The 24,569-nt window shown below is 43.2% G+C and overlaps 1 protein-coding gene across 1 annotated transcript in view; it reads right to left on the reverse strand.

Moving 5' to 3' along the window:
* Nucleotides 1-418: 418 nt before the first annotated feature.
* USP35 (ubiquitin specific peptidase 35) overlaps nt 419-24,569 on the reverse strand; it is a 69,893-nt gene continuing 45,742 nt past the window's right edge. Inside the window, exons 7-10 of the mRNA XM_065882714.1 lie at nt 4,605-4,698; nt 3,572-3,678; nt 1,811-3,041; nt 419-586 (exon numbers count right to left, since the gene is read on the reverse strand). Of these exons, the coding sequence (XP_065738786.1) occupies nt 419-586; nt 1,811-3,041; nt 3,572-3,678; nt 4,605-4,698 (1,600 nt within the window). The remainder of the gene's footprint in view (nt 587-1,810; nt 3,042-3,571; nt 3,679-4,604; nt 4,699-24,569) is intronic.

Raw genomic sequence — 24,569 nt, forward strand, 5'->3', positions numbered from 1 at the left:
GCAAAACACCAGCGCTGTGACGTTCAGCCCTGTGGGATAGCCTGCAGCGGGTAGGGGACAAGGCCCAGAGAGTGTCCATCTCAGCTGCTTCAAGCTGACCAGGACACTTGGGTGTCAGTAAGTCTTAACGGGGCTGATCCCAGTGTCGGGGCCTGAGGCCCGGTTTAAGGGGCTTGGGTCTCACCTCCGTATCTGAGTGAATCTCCGTGTGCCCTTCGGGCTGAGGGCAGGGGCCCAGGAGCCCCTCGCTCCATCTCTCTGGGCCTCGGAAGGGCCTGCCTTCAGGACTGGACCTGCACAGCCTCCCTCAGACCCCACCTGGCCGAGCGCCTCTGCCCGGGACCTGAGTCCCCCCGCCACTGAGGTTGCCTGTGGCACCCTCACAAGTGCTTTGCAGGCCAGGGGATGAGGGTTCCCATTAGAAGACCAGTCTGTGGAAGTCACCACCGCTGCCACCTGCAGGGCTGCAGCCCCCCGGAGGGCCTTCATCCTCATCTTTGTCTTCGTCAAAGCCCCTCCCCCAGTGTGGAGACGTGGGGAGTGCAGAGATGTAGGCCGCCCTGCTCCGTGCCTCTTTCTCCTGCTCCTGGAAATACAGATGGGGAATGGGGCCGGACGCTGAACGGTCAGTCAGTCAGGCTCTGCAGCCTCAGTTCTCCCTGCACGCCCCCAGTGCCACCCAGCCCTTCAGAGCATCACCCCAGTCCCCAGGGCCAGGCGCAGAGGAGCCATAGCTTCTGCCCTAGAGGCATTCCAGCTTAGTGGGAGGATGGGTGGGACGGACCCATAGCCATCCTGTATCTAGGCTTCCAAAGCATTCCTCCTCCTCCCCCGAATAGAAACTCCCAGTGGGGCTTCCCTGGTGGCGCAGTGGTTGAGAGTCCGCCTGCCTATACAGGGGACACGGGTTCGTGCCCCGGTCCGGGAAGATCCCACATGCCGCAGAGCAGCTGGGCCCGTGAGCCATGGCCGCTGAGCCTGCGCGTCCGGAGCCTGTGCTCCGCAACGGGAGAGGCCACAGCAGTGAGAGGCCCGTGTACCGCAAAAAAAAAGAAAAAAAAAAACCTCCCAGCCCCCTGAAGGAAAGGAACTCATTTCTACTAACTGGACTGTGAACAGCTGACAAGGGCCTGACGTGGCACCAGAAAGCAGGAGGTGCACATCAAAGGTCACCTCATAGCCCCCAGGGACCCTTCTGCAGGCTTCCTGCCCAGCCTCTCTCAGGGCACGAGGAACCCCTCTGCCAGCGAGGAAGCTCTTCCTCCTGCTGAACTGAGGCCAGCCGTGGATTCGCCTTCTTACCACGGGCCCAGCCCTGCCTCCACCTGGACAGCTCGGCAGAATGGACAGCTCGGCAGAAACGCAAAAGCAGGGCCAGGGTCCCCACGGCACGCAGGTGCTGCTGGCCAGGGGTCCTGACGTGCCCACACCGGCGGCCTGCAGCAGCACTCCTCATGCTGGTCCGCACACTGGCTGTTTCAGCTGCAAAGTATTTTGATACCACCCTTGACTCTACAGAGTGGAGCCGAAGGCTCAGAGAGAAGAGGCTCAGTGAGTCGGGCGGCCCCCCATCCGCTCGCATCCACTACTCACAGAGCCCCCCCTCCAGCACACTTAATAAAAATCTGATCATTCCTTGTGTCTGTTCCTCTGAAGTACGGGGCTACGTCTGTCTGGCCCACCAATCTTCCCCAGCACTGAGTGATAGCTGAATGGATCAAGGGAAAAAGGAACAGACTCCAAGAGAGGAGCCGTCACCATCTGAGCCGGTGGGTGCTGGGAAGCCCCTCCGCCCCCAGGGTCTGCTCACCTGCAGGAAAAGGATGTTGTCTTTGGAAATGGCTTCCATCAAGTCTTTGTGGAGGGTGGGCTCTGCCCGGGCTCGGGGAGAGCCGGGCTCAGCCTCAGGCCCCTCCCGGGGTCGCTGCCGATAAAAGAGCACGTAGGCGGTGTCCTTGGGGAAGAAGGAGGTGACGTTGCTGACAGACTCAAAGGAGGAGAAGGACACCCGGGTGTCGTTGAACAAGTACCACTGGGTGTCGGGCTCGGGCCCGTCAGCCGCTCCCGCGTTCGGGGCTGGGCGGGCCGCACCCTCGCGGGCGTAGCAGTAGTAGTGGCCGCTCTCTGAGGACACCCCGGAGTGCACCACGACGCTGCAGAGGTCGTAGGCCTGGCCCCGGCCCCCGGCCAGCGGCAGCCGCAGCAGCAGGGGGATGGAGACGTCGTCCAGGATCTTGCGGCGCCGCATGGCGCGTAGGTCGAAGGAGAAGCGCAGCAGGGTCAGGATGAGGTAGCGCGGCCCCTGGCTCAGCTCCACCACCTTCTCGGCGTCCTGCAGGGAGGCGCAGGACTCGCAGCGGTAGCGGTTCTCTGCCGTCAGCCTCTCGGGCGACAGGAAGTAGTTGACCAGGTCCAAGACCGAGCGGGAACCCTCCCCAGAGGGGGCAGAAGCATCTCTGAGGGTCCCTGGGCCCAGGCCGTCCTCCTCCTTCTCGGCCTCCTTCTCCTTCTCGGCCTCCTTCTCCACTTTCTCCTCCTCCTCCTCCACTTTCTCCTCCTCCTTCTCCACCTTCTCCACCTTCTCCTTCTCTTCCTCCTCCTTTGCCGCCTCCTCCTGACTGCTCTGCCCCCCGGGGCCCTGGGGGCCCAGGCCTTCGATGTTCAGGACGGTGGGGGGAACGTCCCCTGTGATGCAGTGTTTCCTCTGCCTCCGAGGAGCCGCCCTGCTTGGCGCCTGGGCTCGCGATGGCGAAGGGAGGTCCTGGGCGCCGACGTCCTCTGCGGGGAGCATCACTGAGCCCAGGCGGCGGCGGCGGCAGCGCTCAGGTGGGGGAAAGGCGAGAGAGAGGTCCGTGAAGGCCTCCTCCCTGGTGGAGATGTTAAGGCAGCGGAGACAGCATATCCGAGTCACAATCTTGCCCCCGAACATCTTCTCCACCGAGGTTGGACTCGGGCTGGGGGGCTCCTCGGGCGGGGAGGGCGAGCTGGACTGCTTCAGCTTTTGGCAGATCCTCGTCCCCGTTTTCTCCTCTTCGTGCAGCCTGGTGCAGGGAGCAAAGGGCCTTCGTCCATACACACAGACCCATCCCCAGTGCACTGGCCTGACCTGTGCATCTGCCTTACTCAGCTGGCCACATGTTTACACACATGCAGGAGAAGGCACGGGGAGTGTACAAAACGGCATCCGAGCACATGCACTCGTAAGCCAGGCACACGTGCTACATACTTACCTGCACGAGGCTCACAAACCTGCCACAAAAAGACGTGCATGTGCCCCCAGAGAGCTGATGAGAAAACACACACATGCACGCTCAGGCAAGCACTGCATAGTGTACAAACACACACTTACCCTCCCAGTCACGGCTCACGTCAGCATCTCCAAAGCTCCCCTCCCACTCGGCCCCCGTCCCCACACTCACGACACACATCTGCTCCAAGCCTTTCCCCAAGTGCAGGGCTGTGCCCCCGTTTCCAGGAAGAGACAACACAGCCCAGGGGGAGGGGGCTTTCCCACGAGCACCCTCTCCAGACCTGGAGGCCCCCGTGCAGAGCCAGGCCTGGCCTCCCTTACCGATCCAGCAGGTACTTCAGGTACTCCGAGCAGTCCTGCTGGGTGCCAGGGCTGAACCAGGGTGTCCAGGATGCAGATAGAAAGTTCTCTGGAGAAATGGCAGGCCGCTAGGACCAAGGAGGGAGAAAGACAGGGCCAGGAGCCAGGGCCACTCACCAACCAGGCCTGAGGATGGCCCTGGGGACTCGCTGCCCCAAACTTCCAGCCTCCCCACTGAAGTCCTCCCCCTTCCCTGACTCATCCCACCAAGGCCACGCAGCCTATGATCAGGACGTTGGGTCACGGAGGTGAACAGTCCTCCGGGAGTCTGCTCCTCCCGGACACACCTCACATGTCACTCCAGGCCCTCATTCGTCGCCATTCCCTCTGCCTGAAACACCCTTCTCCCCTGTCAGGAGCTTAGCTATAGAGTTCAAGTCCCAGGTGCAGTTAGTGTCACCTGTCCCACAGTGTCTTCCCAACAGTCCCCATGCCCATCATGATCAACTCTTCCTCCCTAACACGCACACTACACTCGCGTTTCCCTCTGCTCAAGCACTACAGCTGCTATCTGCCGGTTCCTCTTCCCCACCAGACTACGCGCTCCGTGGAGGCAGGACTGTGGCTGACTCATCTCTGTGCCCCCGCACAGGGCCTGGCATAATGCCTGCCTGGCCAAGGGCTTTAGGTTCCAGGAGGGCAGAGACAGGGACTAAAACAAATACAGCCCTCAGGGTGCCTGGCAGGCAATATGAGTGCTCAAAAATGCCAGCAGACCAGCAAAGCAACACCTAATAGAATGGACTGAACCACTGCTGGGAGAGATGTGGGCAGCACAGCACAGAGGGGCTCAGGAGGCACTCCCTCGCCTGCCCGGTAAGGGTGCTGAATCGGCCCCTTGGGCTTTAGCCGTGAACCCATGCCAGCGTGGACTGAGGCCCAACAACTCACACCAGAAAGTGGGGGCCCACAGCCAGATGCAGGCAGGTCGTGGGGAAGGGGAGGGGTCAGACCGGGCCTCCTCTCCAGCACCCCCGACTCCCCCTGTGCTCACCTGGCTGTGCTCCAGGAAGGCGAAGAGCCACTGCAGCTTGGTCATCAAGGGCTGGGAGTTGTTCTCAGTCAAACGGAGCACACAGTGTCTGAAACTTCCAAACAGAGCAGGGCACCTGGAGTAAGCCAAGGGCACCCAAAGAACCTCTACTCACCCATACTGTGGCAACCCAAGGACTCCAAGCTAAAGGCAGGACAGACACCTGTAGCTCAAATCTGGGCCAGGCGCCAGGGAAGAGGAGCAGGTGAACAGCTCGGCTCGGAGGTGACCCCTGCAGTCCCTTCAGTTCTAACAGCCCATGACTCCACAATTAGATTCCAATGTCCTAAGGTCTTATGGTCTCAGGGTTTTAAAGTTGGAACTCTCAGACATGCTCCAGAGTCCATGCCAATATCACCACCAGCCACTCACACCCTTCTCCCTACTTCCCTGAGAAATGGCGTTCAGACCCGTCCAGAGCAGCACGCCCTGCTCCAACCTTGGCCCTCCAGGCCAACTATTACGGCCCCTTCTCAGGGCCCCTGCCACCCCAAGTTGTCCCTCTGCCTTCAAATGGGAGGGGGTCACTGTGAGGAATATGCTGAAAACAGAGGACGGGGGTAGACTGGGGCTCATGAAGGGGTCTGATCCCATGGGAGATAAGCAAGAGCCCCTCCTGACAACCACATTCCCTGGAACAAACCAATTCCCAAGCCCCAGCTGAGCTCCTGTTCTCCCAAGAAGCTCTGGCTAGACAGGTAGGCATCTCTCCAACCTGCACCCACTGTGCAGGACAGTATAACCAAAGTGCGGTCCACTTAGCAGTCTGTGACAAAGCAAGTTCAGAAACTGAGACTTTAGAACCTTGCATAGTGATGTGACAGTACTATGACCGTACAAGCACACGATCATTTCCTAGTAAGTCATTTTATTGTACTCTACAAAGGGAAGAGTCTGCAGCAGACTGGAAGTTCAAAAGACGAAACAAAACTCGTCCTTCCCCAGGCAGTTTCAGAAGCACGACAGCAGCATGTTAGGAGTTCCTAGAGTTCAGCTCCAACCTCCTCCTGGAGCTGAAGCTCAGAGAGAAGAAACTGCATGGAGGTCCTACCACAGCCAAAGCCACGGCTTACTTCCACTGTGACTTTTAAAAAAGATGTCTAAGCGTGGTACTGGTGAAACACACACAGGTGAATGGATCAACAGAACAGAATAAGGAGCCCAGGAATATACCCCCATAAATATAGTCAACTGATGGTTGACAAAGGAGCAAGGCACTATAATGGAGCAGAGAAAATCTGGTCAACAAATGGTATTGGAACAAGTATACATCCAAAACCAAAAAAAAGAATCTGAACATAAACCCTACACCTGTCACAAAAATTAACTCCAAATGGATCGTAGACCTAAATGTAAAATTCAAAACTATAAAACTCTTAGAAAATAACAGGAGAAACCTAATGACCTTGAGTGTGGTGATGCCTTTTTAGACACATCACCAAAGACACAATCCATGAGAGAAATAATTGATAAGCTGGATTTCACGGAAATTAAAAAATTCTGTTCTGTGAAGTACAGTCTCAAGAGAATTAGCAGACAAACCAGAGACTGGGAGAAAATATCTGTAAAACACACATCTGATAAAGGACTGTTAAAAAAAAAAAAAAACCTCTTAAAACTAAACAATAAGAAAACAAACAACCTGATTAAAAAGTGAGCCAAACATTTTAACAAATATCTCACAAAAAAGTATATATATATATGTATATATATATATACATATATATATATATACACACACAGATGGTAAATAAGCACATGAAAAGATGCTCAACATCATGTCAATCAGGGAAATACAAATTAAAACAACAATGAGATACCACTGCACACCTATTAGAAAGGCCAAAATCCAGAACACTGACAACACCAAATGCTGGCGAGGATGTGGAGCAACAGGGACTCTCATTCATTGCTGGTGGGAATGCAAAATGGTGCAGCCACTGTGGAAGAGAGTTTTGCAGTTTCTTACACAACTAAACATACTCTTCCCATCCTATGCAGCAATCACACTCTTTGGTATTTACCCAAAGGAGCTGAAACTTTATATCCACACAAAAACCTGCACAGGGATGTTGATGCAAGCTTTATTTAGAATTGCCAAAGCTTGGAAGCAACTAACATGTCCCTTCAGTAGGTTAATGGATAAATGGCAGTGTGGTACATCTTGGCAATGGAATATTATTCAGTGCCAAAAAGAAATGAGCTATCAAGCCACAAAAAGACATGGAGCAACCTTAAATGCATATTACTAAGTGAAAGAAGCCAATCTGAAGAGGCTGCATACTATATGATTCCAAATATATGGTTCCAAATGTATGATTCTGGAAAAGGCAAAACGATGGAAACAGTAAAAAGGTTGCCAGGAGTTAGAGGGGGATGAACAGATAGAGCAGAGGATTTTTAGGGCAGTGAAAATACACTAGATGAACCTCTGGAACAACATTAAATGCACCATTTCCATTATAAGGGTCCCAGAAGGAGAAGAGAGAGAAAGGGCATGAGAAAATATTTGAAGAGTTAATGGCTGAAAACTTCCCTAACACGGGAAAGGAGAAATACATCGACACATATTAATCAAATTGACAAAAATTAAAGAGAAAATATTAAAAGCAACAAGGGGAAACAAACAAGTAACATACAAGGGAATCCCCATAAGGTTATCAGCTGATTTTTCAGCAGAAACTCTGCAGGCCAGAAAGGACTGGTATGATATTTTTAAAGCAATAAAAGGGAAAAACCTACAACCAAGAATACTGTACCCAGCAAGGCTCTCATTCAGATCTGACAGAGAAATCAAAAGCTTTACAGACAAGCAAAAGCTAAGACAATTCAGCACCACCAAACCAGTTTTACAACAAATGCTAAAGGAACTTCTCTAGGCAGAAAAGAAAAGGCCACAACTAGAAATAAGAAAATGATGAATGGGAAAGCTCACTGGTAAAGGCAAACATACAATAAAGGTAGGAAATCATCCACACACAAATATAATATCAAAACTAGCAATTATGAAGAGAGGAGAGTACAAATGCAGGATATTGGAAATGCACTGGAAATTAAGAAACCAGAAACTTAAAAAGCTAGCTTGCATATATATACAGACTACTATATCAGAACCCCATGGTAACTGAAAACCAAAAATCTACTCTACACTAGATACATATACAAAAAAGAAAAAGGAATCCAAACTCAACACTGAAGATAGTCATCAAATCACAGGAAAAGAGAACAAAGAGGAAGGGAAGGAAAAAGACCTACAAAAACAAATTCAAGGGCTTCTCTAGTGGCACAGTGGTTGAGAGTCTGCCTGCCGATGCAGGGGACACAGGTTCATGCCCCAGTCCGGGAGGATCCCACATGCCACGGAGCGGCTGGGCCCGTGAGCCATGGCCACTAAGCCTGCATGTCTGCAGCCTGTGCTACGCAACGGGAGAGGCCCGCGTAACGCAAAAATAAAAAACAAAAAAATTCAGAACAATTAACAAGGGCTTCCCTGGTGGTGCAGTGGTTAAGAATCCGCCTGCCAGTGCAGGGGACATGGGTTTGAGCCCTGGTCCAGGAAAATCCCACATGCCTCAGAGCAACTAAGCCCACACGCCACAACTACTGAGCCTGCTCTCTAGAGCCTGTGCTCCACAACAAGAGAAGCCACCGCAATGAGAAGCCCGCGCACTGCAATGAAGAGTAGCCCCCACTCGCCGCAACTAGAGAAAGCCCGCGCACAGCAAAGACCCAACACAGCCCAAAATAAATAAAAATAAATTTATTTTTAAAAATTAACAAAATGGCAATAAGAACATACATATTGATAATTACCTTAAATGTAAATGGATTAAATGCTTCAACAAAAAGACACAGACTGACCAAATGGGTACAAAAACAAGTCCCATATATATGCTGTCTACAAGAGACTCACACTTCAGATCTAGGAACACATACAGACTGAAAACGAGGGGATAGAAAAAGGTACTCCATGCAAATGGAAATCAGAAGAAAGCTGGAGTAGCAATATTCATATCAGACAAAGTAGACTTTGAAAGAAAGACTATTACTAGAGACAGACGGACGCTACATAATGATCAAGGGATCAGTCCAAGAAGATATAAAAATTATATGTGCACCCAACATAGGAGCACCTCAATATATAAAGCAAATACTAACAGTCATAAAAAGAGAAATCAACAGTAACACGATAATAGTGGGAGCCCTTAACCCCCCACTTTCATCAATGAACAGATCATCCAGACAGAAAATCAATAAGGAAACAGAGGCCTTGAATGACATATAAGACCAGATGAACTCAACTGATATTTATAGAGGATTCCATCCAAAAGCAGCAGAATATACGTTCTTCTCAAGTGCACACAGAACATTCTCCAGGATTGACCACATGCTGGGCTACAAAGCAAACCTTGGTAAATTTAAGAAAATTGAAATCATATCAAGCAGCTTTTCCAACCACAATTCTATGAGATTAGAAATCGATCACAGGGAGAGATCAAGATATCGGAGTAGCAGGAAGTGAAGTTCACCCTCTCCCACAAATACATCAAAAATACATCTACACGTGAAACAATTCTCACAGAATATCTACTGAACGCTGGCAGAAGACCTCAGACTGCTGAAAGGGCAAGAAAATCTCCACGTAACTGGGTGGGAAAAAAGAAAAAAAAGAAGAAAAGAACGCAAGAAAGGAATCGGGATGGGACCTGCAACATTGGGAGGGAGCTATGAAAAAGGAAAGGTTCCTGCAACCTGGGAAGCCCCCTCGCCGGCAGGGAGGTCAGCCAAGATAGAAGGGGAGCTTCAGAGCCTTTGAGGAGAGCGCAGCAACCTGTTTTGAAGCAGCCAGAGCAGAGGGAGAACTGCACAGATGGTCAGTGCCACCACCCTGTGCTCCCTAGCCTGACACACATGTCTGCCAGAACTGACAAGGGCTGGGTGCTGGAACTCGGGCTTTGGAGATCAGAACTGGGAAGAGGACTGGAGATGGCTGTGTGGAGACAGACAGGGGTGGGAGTGGTGCTGGAATCCAATACAACCATGGCTGGGAGTGTATGTGGAGGAAGCCTGGGACGTCACAGAGGTCAGTCACCACTGTTTGGGGGATGTACAAGGGGAGTGGTGGGACCCAGATTGCAGCCTTTTCCCCTGTGGGCACGCACGCAGAGGGCAAGACACTGCCTGCACAGGCTCCACGGGCAGTCTCAAGCCTCCACTGCCGCCCACCTAAACGCCAGGAGCAGTCACAAGCCCCCACTGCCGCCCACCTAAACGCCAGGAGCAGTCACAAGCCCCCACTTTCGCCCACCTAAACGCCAGGAGCAGTCACAAGCCCCCACTGCTTCTCTCCCACATCCCAGGAGTGGTCATGGGCTCCCGCCACCACCCTCCCAGACTCCAGGAGTGGTTGCAAGTCGCATCCACTCCCGTCGCATGCCCTGAGGTTGAGTCTGAGCCACTACCACCTCTGAGAACCCCAGGACCCGGCACCAGCCACCACATCTGCACACACCCTATCAAGGGGATAACAACCAGCACAAGCTGAGAAAAGAGGCTACAGGAATCCATGCTAAAAACAGCCCTCACACCAAATTTATTAAACCCACACACACAAGCTACACAGGGATGAAACCACATATAAATAGGTCTTCTAGACCACAGATAATTGTTTCTCCTTAACTTACAGAGTAAGAGAAATATAAGTAACATGAAGAAGCAAAGGAACCACTCCCAGTTAAATGACCCAGCGCATTCTCCTGAATGAACAATGAAGCAGACCTCTTCAGTCTAATAGACACTGATTTCAAAAAGGAGATAATAAAAATACTGAAGGAATTAAGAAAGGCTATTGACAGAAATGCAGAGTACTGTAAAAAGGGACTAGAAACTATAGAGAGGAACCCAGAAAAATTAGAAAACATATTTGCAGATATGAAAGCTGAGCTAAAGGCAATGAACAGCAGGATGAATAATTCAAAAGAATGAATAAGTGACCTGGAAGATAGAAAAATGGAAATCACCTAATCAGGACAGCAGACAGTACACAGATTAAAAAACAAAAAACTTCTGTGAAGGCTTCCCTGGTGGCACAGTGGTTGACAGTCCACCTGCTGATGCAGGGGACATGGGTTCGTGCCCGGTCAAGGAAGATCCCACATGCCGCGGAGCGGCTGGGCCCGTGAGCCATGGCCACTGAGCCTGCACGTCCGGAGCCTGTGCTCCACAATGGGAGAGGCCACAACGGTGAGAGGCCTGCGTAACACACACACACAAAAAAAATTCTGTGAAAGTGATGATAACAACAATGAACAGCAAAAAGATATACATGAAGATGTAAAAGAGAATATCAAAATCATAAAATGTAGGGGAGGAGAGTAAGAAAATGTAGAATTTTTTTCCTGGAATGTATTTGAACCTATATGACTACCAGTCTAAGGCAAGTAGATACAGGAAGGGGTTAACATACTTGAAAAACAGGGTAACCGCGAATCAAAAACATACAACAGATTCACAAAAAAAACAAAAAGAAGAGAAGAAAAGTATAATACAAAAGAAAATCATCAAACCAGAAAAGGAAAAACAAAAAGAAAAAGGGACAGAGAGGAAATATAAAATCAATGGGAAAACACGGTTTAAAATGACAACAAATACATATCTATAAATAATTACCTTAAATATCAATGGACTGAATGCGCCAATCAAAAGACACAGAGTGGAAGGCTGGATAAAAAGGCAAGAGACTACAATATGCTGCCTATAAGAGACCTACTTTAGGACAAAGGACACACATATATTGAAAGAGAGAGGATGGAAAAAGATGTTTCATGCCAACAGAAGTGACAAGAAAGGGGGGGGGCTGGCAATACTCATATCAGACAAAACAGACTTTAAAACAAAGTCCATAAAGAAAGATAAAGAAGAACATCATATGATGATAAAAGGATCAATACAAGAAGAGGATTTTACACTCGTCAACATATATGCTCCTAATATAGGAGCACCCAAATACATAAAACAAATACTAACAGACGTAAAGGGAGAAATTGACAGAAATACAATAATACTAGGAGACTTTAACACCCCACTCACATCAATGGACAGATTTTCTACACAGAGAATCAATAAGGCAACAGAGATACTAAATGATACAATAGGACAGTTAAACTTAATTGATATTTTCAGGACACTACATCTAAAAAAAACCAGAATACACATTCTTTTCAAGTGCACGTGGAACATTCTCTAGGATTGACCACATACTAGGGCACACAACCCTCAACAAATTTAAGAATATAGAAATTATCTCAAGCATCGTTTCTGACCACAGTGGCATGAAACTAGAAATTAACCACAGAAATAGAAATGAAAAAAAAAGAAAAATTACATGGTGACTAAACAACATGCTACTAAACAACCAATTAGTCAATGATGAGATCGAAGAAGAAATTCAAAAATACTTTCAGACAAATGACAATGAAAACACAACCATACAAAATCTATGGGATGCAGCAAAAGCAGTTCCTAGAGGGAAGTTCATAGCAATACAGGCCTTCCTCAAAAACCAAGAAAAATCTCAAACAACCTAACCTACCAATTAAAAGAACTAGAAAAAGAAGAACAAACAAAATCTTAATTCAGCAGAAGGAAGGAAATAATAAAGATCGGAGGAAATAAATAAGATAAAGATTAAAAAAACAATAGGAAGGGACCTCCCCCCCCCCCCGCACCCGGTGATCCAGTGGCTAAGACTCTGCACTCCCAATGCAGGGGGCCTGGGTTTGATCTCTGGTCAGGGAACTAGATCCCACATACCGCAACTAAGAGTTCACATGCCGCAACTAAAAAGGATCCTGCATGCTGCAACTAAAGATCCCACATGTCACAACTAGAAGATCCCATATACCACAACTAAAAGATCCCACATGCCACAACTAAAGATCTCACATGCCGCAACTAAAGATCCCACATGAAGCAACAAAGATCCTGCATGCCACAACTAAGACATGGCACAGCCTAATAAATAAATAAATTTTTTTTTTAAAAAAATCAATACAAACAAGAGCTGGTTCTTTGAAAGGATAAACAAGATTGACAAAACTCTGGCCAGGCTCACCAAGAAGAAAAGAGACAGAACCCAAATAAAATAAGAAACAAGAAAGGAGACACAACAACTGATACTGCAGAAATACAAAATAATAAGGAAATACTTTGAACAATTATATGCCAACTAATTCAACAACCTAGAAGAAATGGACAAATTTCTAGAAACATACAGCCCACCGAAACTGAATCAAGAAGAAATAGGTAATTGGAACAGACCAATCACTAAAAGTGAAATAGAATATGTAATTTTAAAACTCCCTACAAACAAAAGTCCAGGACCAAATGGCTTCACAGGCAAATTCTACCAAACATACAAAATATAATTTATACCAATCCTTCTCAAACTCTTCCAAAGAACTGAAGAAGAGGGAACACTCCCAAGGACAGTCTATGAAGTTACCATCACCCTGATACCAAATCCAGATAAAGACACCACCAAAAAAAAAAAAAATTACAAGCCAATATCTCTGATGAATATAGATGGAAAAAATTCTCAACAAAATATTAGCAAACCAAATCCAACAACACATAAAAAACATCATACACCATGACAAAGTGGGAGTCATCCCAAGTTCCTAAGAATGGTTCTACATATGCAAATCAATGTGATAAACCACATAAACAAAAGACAAAAACCATGTAATCATCTCAATAGATGCAGAAAAAGCCCTTGACAAAATTCAACATCCATTCATAATAAAAACTCTTACCAAAGTGGGTATAGACAGAACATATCACAAAATAGTAAAAGCTGTTTATGACAAACCCACAGCCAATATAATACTCAATGGTGAAAAGTTGAAAGCCTTCCCCCTAAAATCTGTAACAAGACAAAAATGTCCACTCTCACATCTTCTATTCAACATAGTATTAGAAGTCCTAGTCACAGCACTCAGACAAGAAAAACAAATAAAAGGTATCCAAATTGGAAGGAAAGGGATAAAATTGTCATTATTTCAAATGATATGATACTATATGTAGAAAACCCTAAAGACTCCACACAAAAACTACTGGAACTGATAAATGACTGAATTCAGCAAGGCAGCAGGATACAAGATGAATATACAGAAATCAGTTGCATTTCTTTACACCAAAAATGAACTATCAGACAGGGAATGTAAAAAGACAGTAACTTTTAAAATAGCAACCCCCCAAATGAAATGCTTAGGGATAAACCTCACCAAGGAGGTTAAAGACTTATATGCTGAGAACTATAAAACATTAATAGAGGAAACTGAATATGATTCAATGAAATGGAAAGATATCCCATGCTCTTGGATTGGAAGAATTAATATTGTTAAAATAGCCATACTACCCAAAGCAATCTACAGATTTAATGTGATCCCTATTAAATTACCCATGATGTATTTACAAGACTAGAAAAAATAATCCTAAAATTCATATGGAACCATAAAAGACCCAGAATTGCCTAAGCAATCCTGAAGAAAAATTACAAAGCAGGAGGAATAACCATCCCAGACTTCAGAAAATACTACAAAGCTCCAGTAATCAAAATGGCATGGTACTAGAAGAAAAAATAGACATATGGATCGATGGACCACAACAGAGAGCCCAGAAGTAAACCCACACACCTACGGTCAATTAATCTTCGAAAAAGGAGGCAAGAATACACAATGGGAAAAAGTCTCTTCAGCAAGTGGTGTTGTGAAAATTGGACAGCCACATGTAAATCGATGAAGTTAGAAGACACCCTCTCACCATATATAAAAATAAACTCAAAGTGGCTTAAAAGACTTAAGTATAAGACATGACACCATAAAACTCCTAGAACACAGGCAAAACAATGTCTAACAAATCGTATGTTATAATTTCTTACATCAGTCTCCCAAGGCAATAGAAATAAAAACAAAAATAAACAAATGAGACCTAATCAAACTTGCAAGCTTTTGCACAGCAAAGGAAACGATAAACAAAATGAAAATACAACCTGCAGAATGGGAGAAAATATTTGCAAATGATCCAACTGACAAGGGCTTAATTTCCAAAATATACAAATAGCTCATAAAACTCAACAACAAAAAACAACTCAATTGAAAAGTGGGCAGAAGACAAAAAGAGACATTTCTCCAAATAAAACAAACATATGGCCAATAGGCACATCAAAAGATACTAAACATTGCTAATTATTAGAGAAACACAAATCAAAACTACAATGAGGTACCACCTCATGCCAGTCAGAATAGCCATCAAAAAGTCTGCAAACAATAAATGCTGGAGAGTCTATGGAAAAAAGAGAACCCTCTTGCACTGTTGGAATGTAAATTGATACAGCCACTGTGGAGAACAGTATGGAAGTTCCTCAGAAAACTAAAAATAGAGTTACAATTATATAATCCAGCAATCCCACTCCTGGGCATATATACAGACAAAACTATAATTCAAAAAGATAAAGGCACCCCCTATGTTCACAGCAGCACTATTCACAATAGCCAAAACCTATGTTTTAGGTTTTTAGGAAAAAAACCTAAATGTCCATCGATAGATGAATGGAATAAGAAGATGTGGTACATACATACAATGGAATACCACTCAGACATAAAAAAGAACAAAATAATGCCATTTGCAGTAACATGGATGTAACTAGAGATTATCATACTAAGTGAAGTAAGTCAGAAAGAGAAAGAAAAATACCATATGATATTACTCATATGTGGAATCTAAAATATGACACAAATTAACCTATGTATGAAACAGAAACAGAATCACAGACATAGAGAATAGACTGGTGGTTACCAAGAAGGAGGGTGGTGAGAGAGGGATGGATTGAGAGTTTGGGATTAGCAGATACAAACTGGTATATATGGAATGGATAAACAACAAGGTCCTACTGTATAGCACCAGGAACTATATTCAATATCCTGTGATAAACCATAATGGAAAAGAATATGAAAGAGAATGTATATATATGTCTACCTGAGTCACTCTGCTGTACAGCAGTCATTAACAAAACACTGTAAAGCAATTCTACTTCAATTTTAAAAAAGGAAATCAATCACAAGAAAAATACTGTAAGAAACACAACATGTGCAGGCTAAACAACATGCTATGAAATAACCAATGGATCACTGAAGAAATCAAAGAGGAAATCAAAAAATATCTGTAGACAAATAACAGTGAAAACACAATGATCCAAAATCTATGGGATGCAGCAAAAGCAGTTCTAATAGGGAGGTTTATAGCAATACAATCTCACCTCAGGAAACAAGAAAAATCTCAAATAAACAACCTAACCTTACACCTAAAGCAATTAGAGAAAGAAGAACAAAAAAACACCCAACTTAGTAGAAGGAAAGGAATCATAAAGATAAGAGCAGAAATAAATGAAATAGACATGAAGAAAAAATGGAAAAGATCAATGAAACTAAAAGCTGGTTCTTTAAAAAGATAAACAAAGTTGATAAATGTGTAGCCAGACTCATCAAGAAAAAAAGGGAGAGGGCTCAAATCAATAAAATCAGGAATGAAAAAGAATAAGTTGGGGCTTCCCTGGTGGCGCAGTGGTTGAGAGTCCGCCTGCCGATGCAGGGGATGCGGGTTCGTGCCCCGGTCTGGGAGGATCCCACATGCCGCGGAGCGGCTGGGCCCGTGACCCGTGGCCGCTGGGCCTGCGCGTCTGGAGCCTGTGCTCCGCAACGGGAGAGGCCACAACAGTGAGAGGCCCGCGTACCACCACAAAAAAAAAAAAAAAAAAAAAAAAATTATAAAAAAAAAAAAAAAAAAAGAATAAGTTACAACAGACACCACGGAAATAAAAAGGATCAAAAGAGATTACTACAAGCAACTATATTCCAACAAAATAGACAACCTAGAAGAAATGGACAATTATTAGAAAGGTACAAACTCCCATGACTGTACCAGGAAGAAACAGAAAATACGAACAGACCAATCACAAGTACTGAAATCAAAACTGTGACTTAAAAATTCCCAACAAACAAAAGTCCAGGACCAGGTGGCTTCCAAGGCGAATTCTATCAATCATGTAGAGAAGAGTTAACACCTATCTTTCTGAAAATCTTCCAAAAAATTGCAGAGGAACACTTCCAAACTCATTCTATGAGGCCACCATCACCCTGATACCAAAACCAGACAAAGAAACCACAGAAAAAAAGAAAATTATAGGCCAATATCACTGATAAACATAGACACAAAAATCCTCAACAAAATACTAGCAAACAATACATTAAAAAGATCACACAGCATGATCAAGTGGGATTTATCCCAGGGATGCAAGGATTTTGCAATATCCACAAATCAATCAGTGTGATACACCATATTAACAAACTGAAGAATAAACACCATATAATCACCTCAACAGATGCAGAAAAAGCTTCTGACAAAATTCAACACCCATTTATGATAAGAATTCTCCAGAAAGTGGGCACAGAGGGAACATACCTCAACGTAATAAAGGCCATATATGACAAACCTACAGCTAACATCATACTCAACAGTGAAAAGCTGAAAGCAGGGACTTCCCTGGTGACACAGTGGTTAAGAATCACCTGCCAATGCAGGGGACACGGGTTTGATCCCCGGTCCGGGAAGATCCCATATGCCATCGAGCAACTAAGCCCATGCGCCACAACTACTGAACCTGCATTCTAGAGCCCACAAGCCACAACTACTGAGCCCGTACACTACAACTACTGAAGCCCACATGCCCTAGAGCCCACACGCCACAAGTACTAAGCCCATGTGCCGCAACTACTGAAGCCCACGCACCTAGGGTCTGTGCTCCACAACAAGAGAACCCACTGCAATGAGAAGCCCGTGCACCGCATTGAAGAGTAGCCCTCGCTCGCCACAACTAGAGAAAGCCTGCGCACAGCAACGAAGACCCAAAGCAGCCAAAAATAAAATAAACAATTTAAAAAAAAAAAGTAAAGCTGAAAGCATTTCCTGTAAGATCAGGAACAAGACAAGGATGTCAACATAGTTTTGGAAGTCCTAGCCACAGCAGTCAGAGAAGATAAAGAAATAAAGGGAATCCAAGCTGGAAAAAAAGTAAAACTGTCACTCTCTGTAGATGACAAGATACTATACATAGAGAATCCTAAAGATGCTACCAGAAAACTACTAGAGCTCATCAATGAACTCAGTAAAGTTGCAGGATACAAAATTAATACACAGAAATCTGTTGCATTTCTATACAGTAACAATGAAAGATCAGAAAGAGAAATTCAAGAAACAATCCCATTTACCATCACATCAAAAAGAATAAAATATCTAGGAATAAACCTACATAGGAGGCAAAAGACCTGTACGCCGAAAACGATAAAATGCTGATGAAAGAAATAGAAGACAACACAAACAGATGGAAAGACATACTATATTCTTAGATTAGAAGAATCAATATTGTTAAAATGACTATACTACCCAAGGCAATCTACAGATTCAATGAAATGTTTATCAAATTTCCAATGGCATTCTTCACAGAACTGGAACAAAAAATCTTAAAACTTGTATGAAGACACCAAAGACCCCAAATAGCCAAAGCAATCTTGAGAAAGAAAAATGGAGCTGGAGGAATCAGGCTCCCTGACTTCGGACTATACTACAAAGTTATAGTTATCAAAACAGTATGGTACTGGCACAAAAGCAGAAATATAGATCAATGGAACAGGATAGAAAGCCCAGAAATAAACCCACACTCCTATGGTCAATTTATCTTCGACAAAGAAGGCAAGAATATACAATGGGAAAAGATAGTCCCTTCAATAAGTGGTGCTGGGAAAACTTCACAGCTACATGTGAAAAAATGAAATTAGAACATTCTTTACCACCATACACAAAAATAAACTCAAAGTGGATTAAAAAACTAAATGTAAGACCGGATACTATAAACCTCTTGGAGGAAAACACAGGCAGAACACTTTGACATACATAGCAGCAATATCTTTTTCGATCCACCTCCTAGAGAAATGGAAATAAAAACAAAAATAAACAAATGGGACCTAATTAAACTCAGATGCTTTTCCACAGCAAAGGAAACCATAAATAAAATGAAAAGACAACCATAGAATGGGAGAAACTATTTGCAAATGATGCAACCAACAAGGGATTACTCTCCAAAACATACAAACAGCTCATGCAGCTCTATATCAAAAAAACAAAACAAAACAAAAAAACAACCCAATCAAAAAATGGGCAGAAGATCTCAATAGACATTTCTCCAAAGAACACATACAGATGGGCAAGGGGCACATGAAAAGATGCTCAACATTGCTAAGTATTAGAGAAATGAAAATCAAAACTATGAGGTATCACCTCACACCAGTCAGAATGGCCGTCAGAAAGTCTACAAACAATAAATGTGGGAGAGGGTGTAGAGAAAAGGGAACCCTCCTACACTGTTGGTGGGAATGTAAATTGGTACAGCCACTATGGATAACAGTATGGAGGTTCCTTAAAAAACTAAAAACAGAGCTAGCATATGATCTAACAATCTCACTCCTGGGCATATATCTGGAGAAAACCATAATTCAAAAAGATACATGTACCCCTATGTTCACTGCAGCACTGATTATAATAACCAAGACATGGAAGCAATCTAAATGTCCACTGACAGAAGAATGGATAAAGAAGATGTAGTACATATATACAATGGAATACTACTCAGCCATAAAATGTGATGAAATAATGCCATTTGCAGCAACATGGATGGGTCTAGAGATTATCATACTCAGTAAAGTATGTCAGACAAAGACAAATATCATATGATATCACTTATATGTCAAATCTGATACCAATGAACTTATTTACAAAACAGAAACAGATTCACAGACACAGAAAACAAACTTATGGTTACCAAAGGGGAAAGGTGGGGAGAGGGGATAAATTAGGAGTTTGGGATTAACATATATACATTACTATAAGTAAAATAGATAACCAACAAGGTCCTACTGTATAGCACAGGGAACTCTACTCAATATTCTATAATAACCTATATGGGAAAAAAAATCTGAACAAGGATGGATATATATATATATTTATAACTGAGTCACTTTGCTGTACACCTGAAACTAAATACAACATTGTAAATCAACTATACTCCAATACAAATTAAAAGTTAAGAAAATACACTATATAATACCATAATGTTAGATAAATGTCATTATACAGTTTTCCAAACCTACAGAATGTACAATACAGAGTGAACATAATGTTAACTATGAACTCTGCGTGATTATAATTTGCCAATGTGTAGGTTTCTCCTTGGTGAAAAAAAAAAATGAACCATTCTGGTGAGTGACATTGACACGGGGGGAGGCAATGCGAGTGTGAGAAGGGAGGGTTGGGAAATCTCTACATCTTCCTCTTAAGTTTTTTGTAAACCTAAACCTGCTCTAAAGAAGAAAGAGGATTCTGGGATTATGGCAGAGTAGGATGCATCAGGAAACTGTCTCCCCACATACACAATAACTGTACTGGCAGAATCTGTCTGATGTAACTAGTTTTGGAACTCACTCCAGAGTCTATTGAAGGCTTGCAATTTCCAGGGGAAAGCTTCCAGGGGAAAGCTTCCGGGGTAAAGTGCAGTCAATGTCAGCTCTTAGCACAGTAGCAGATGGCTGTGCACATGTTCCTGGAGCGGTTTACACACATCTTGTAGGAGCTAGAGTGGGTAAAAAGGACTCTCTCCGCGCCCCACCCCCCAATACTGGGGAATCTGTACTCTGATTGCTGCTTCTGATCACACAGGTGCAGATATAGACATGGGCAGCCACTGTTGCACTTTCCCCGCACTGTTGTAAATGCCTTCCCCTCAAGCTAAAGTGATTTCCAGGGGACTTAAAGGGCCAGCACCCTCCCCACCCTCAGTTCCCCAATTCATTTTTTGCTTTTCCCCTTTGAGGAGCCAAACATTAGAGACTAGCACATTAAAAAACAACTGCATATATGGGGAAAATTAGAAAGTGACTGCATACGCCCAAGACTCAGAAAAGAGATAAGAAAACAATAAATTTACACTTCAGGCTGATCATCAGCACAGGCACAGACTCTAACAATAAAAAACAAAAACAATAATAAAAAATAACAAACCCATGGGAAGAAGGAGAATCTGATTTCCAGAGTTACTATATTATTAAACTCACATGTCCAGGGCTCCACAATCACAAGACATACAAAGAAACAGGAAAGTACAGCCCGTTCAGAGGAAGAAAAATAATTCAACAAAATCTGTCCCTTAACGGCAGATGTATTAGACAAAGGCTTTAAAACACTGGTCTTAAAGGTAATCAAAGAACTAAAGGAAGATGTGGAGAAAGTTGAGAAAATGATGTGTGAACAAAATAGAAATATCAATAAAGAGACAGAAAACCTAAAAAGAAACAAAAAAAGAAATTCTAGGGCAAAAAAGTACAATAACTGAAATTTAAAATTTACTAGAGGGACAAAGGCAGGATTGAGCAGGCAGAATGAGTCAGTAAACTTGAAGACAGGAGAATGGAATTTAACAAGGGTGAGGAAGAGAAAGAAGTAAGATTGAAGAAAAGTGAACAGAAACTAAGAGATCCATGGGACACCATCAGAAGGACCAACATACTGTGGGAATCCCAAGAGGACGAGAGAGAGAGAAAAGGACAGAGAGAATATTTGAAAAAATAATGACTGAAAACTCCCGAAATCTGATGAAAGACAAAAATGTAAACATCCAAGAAGTTCAACAAACTCCAAGTAAGATGAATTGAGAGAGATCCACACTGAAATTCATTATAATCAAACTTTCAAAAGACTAAGGGCAAATCTTGAAGGCAGCAAGAGAAGCAAATCATCACATACAAGGGATCCTTAATAAGATTATCTGTAGATTTCTTATCAGAAACTTTAGAGGCCACAAGAAAGTACACAGATATATTCAAAGTGTTCAAAGAAAAAAACTGTCAACCAAGAATCTTAAATCTGGCAAACCTGTCCTTCAAAAGTGAGGAAGAAATCAAGACATTACCAGATAAACAACAGCTGAGGGAATTCATGACCACTAGACCTACCCTATAAAAAAGGCTCAAAGGAGTCCTGCAGGTGAAAAGAAAGCACACTAGTCAGTACCTCAAAGCTGTGGAAAAATAAACGTCTAAATAAAGATAAATGTGTGAGTGATTATAAAAGTTAGTATTATTGTAACAATGGCTTATAACTGTACTTTTTGTTTTCTATATGATATAGAAGACTAATACATTTAAAGAAAAAAGATAATTATTAATGTAATAGCTAGTGTTACTATAACTTTGGTCTGAAACTCCAAATCTTCTCTTCTACCATAATTCAGGAGACTAATGCATCTAAAAGAATTACTGGTTTATGTTTTACAGCACACAGTTACAATTAATTATAGTTATAATTAAAATTTTGTGACATCAACAACCAAGGGGGGCAGGATAGAGCTGTGAAGGAGCAGAGTTTTCCTATGTTATTAAAGGTAAGCTGGAGTAGCAATTCTCATATCAGACAAAATAGACTTTAAAATAAAGACTATTAGAAGAGGCAAAGAAGGACACTACATAATGATCAAGGGATCGATCCAAGAAGACGACATAACAATTGTAAATATTTATGCACCCAACATAGGAGCACCTCAATACATAAGACAAATACTAACAGCCATAAAAGGGGAAATCGACAGTAACACATTCATAGTAGGGGACTTTAACACCCCACTTTCACCAATGGACAGATCATCCAAAATGAAAATAAATAAGGAAACACAAGCTTTAAATGATACATTAAACAAGATGGACTTAATTGATATTTATAGGACATTCCATCCAAAAACAACAGAATACACATTTTTCTCTAATGCTCATGGAACATTCTCCAGGATAGATCATATCTTGGGTCATAAATCAAGCCTTGGTAAAATTAAGAAAATCGAAATTGTATCAAGTATCATTTCCGACCACAACGCTATGAGACTACATATCAATTACAGGAAAAGATCTGTAAAAAATACAAACACATGGAGGCTAAACAATACACTACTTAATAACGAAGTGATCACTGAAGAAATCAAACAGAAAATTAAAAAATACCTAGAAACAAATGACAATGGAGACACGATGACCCAAAACCTATGGGATACAGCAAAAGCAGTTCTAAGAGGGAAGTTTAGAGCAATACAAGCCCACCTTAAGAAACAAGAAACATCTCGAATAAACAACCTAACCTTGCACCTAAAGCAATTAGAGAAAGAAGAACAAAAAAAACCCTAAGTTAGCAGAAGGAAAGAAATCATAAAAATCAGATCAGAAATAAATGGAAAAGAAACGAGGGAAATGATAGCAAAGATCAATAAAACTAAAAGCTGGTTCTTTGAGAAGATAAACAAAATTGATAAACGATTAGCCAGACTCATCAAGAAAAAAAGGGAGAAGACTCAAATCAATAGAATTAGAAATGAAAAAGGAGAAGTAACAACTGACACTAGAGAAATACAAAGGATCATGAGAGATTACTACAAGCAAGTATATGCCAATAAAATGGACAACCTGGAAGAAATGGACAAATTCTTAGATATGCACAACCTGCCAAGACTGAATCAGGAAGAAATAGAAAATATGAACAGACCAATCACAAGCACTGAAATTGAAACTGTGATTAAAAATCTTCCAACAAACAAAAGCCCAGGACCAGATGGCTTCACAGGCGAATTCTATCAAACATTTAGAGAAGAGCTAACACCTATCCTTCTCAGACTCTTCCAAAATATAGCAGAGGGAGGAACACTCCCAAACTCATTCTACGAGGACACCATCACCCTGATACCAAAACCAGACAAGGATGTCACAAAGAAAGAAAATGACAGGCCAATATCACTGATGAACATAGATGCAAAAATCCTCAACAAAATACTAGCAAACAGAATCCAACAGCACATTAAATGGATCATACACCATGATCAAGTAGGGTTTATTCCAGGAATGCAAGGATTCTTCAATATACGCAAATCAATCAACATGATACACCATATTAACAAACTGAAGAAGAAAAACCATATGATCATCTCAATAGATGCAGAGAAAGCTTTTGACAAAATTCAACACCCATTTATGATAAAAACCCTGCAGAAAGTAGGCAGAGGGAACTTTCCTCAACATAATACAGTCCATATATGACAAACCCACAGCCAACATCGTCCTCAATGGTGAAAAACTGAAAGCATTTCCACTAAGATCAGGAACAAGACAAGGTTGCCCACTCTCACCACTCTTATTCAACATAGTTTTGGAAGTTTTAGCCACAGCAATCAGAGAAGAAAAGGAAATAAAAGGAATCCAAATCGGAAAAGAAGTAAAGCTGTCACTGTTTGCAGATGACATGATACTATACATAGAGAATCCTAAAGATGCTACCAGAAAACTGCTAGGGCTAATCAATGAATTTGGTAAAGTAGCAGGATACAAAATTAATGCACAGAAATCTCTGGCATTCCTATACACTAATGATGAAAAATCTGAAAGTGAAATCAAGAAAACACTCCCATTTACCATTGCAACAAAAAGAATAAAATATCTAGGAATAAACCTACCTAAAGAGACAAACGACCTGTATGCAGAAAATTATAAAACACTGATGAAGGAAATTAAAGACGATACAAATAGATGGAGAGATATACCATGTTCTTGGATTGGAAGAATCAACATTGTGAAAATGACTCTACTACCCAAAGCAATCTACAGATTCAATGCAATCCCTATCTAACTACCAATGGAATTTTTCACAGAACTAGAACAAAAAATTTCACAATTTGTATGGAAACACAAAAGACCCCGAAGAGCCAAAGCAATCTTGAGAACGAAAAAC

The sequence above is a fragment of the Phocoena phocoena genome, chromosome 8, assembly GCF_963924675.1.
Source record: "Phocoena phocoena chromosome 8, mPhoPho1.1, whole genome shotgun sequence".
In the NCBI taxonomy this organism is placed as follows: domain Eukaryota; kingdom Metazoa; phylum Chordata; class Mammalia; order Artiodactyla; family Phocoenidae; genus Phocoena; species Phocoena phocoena.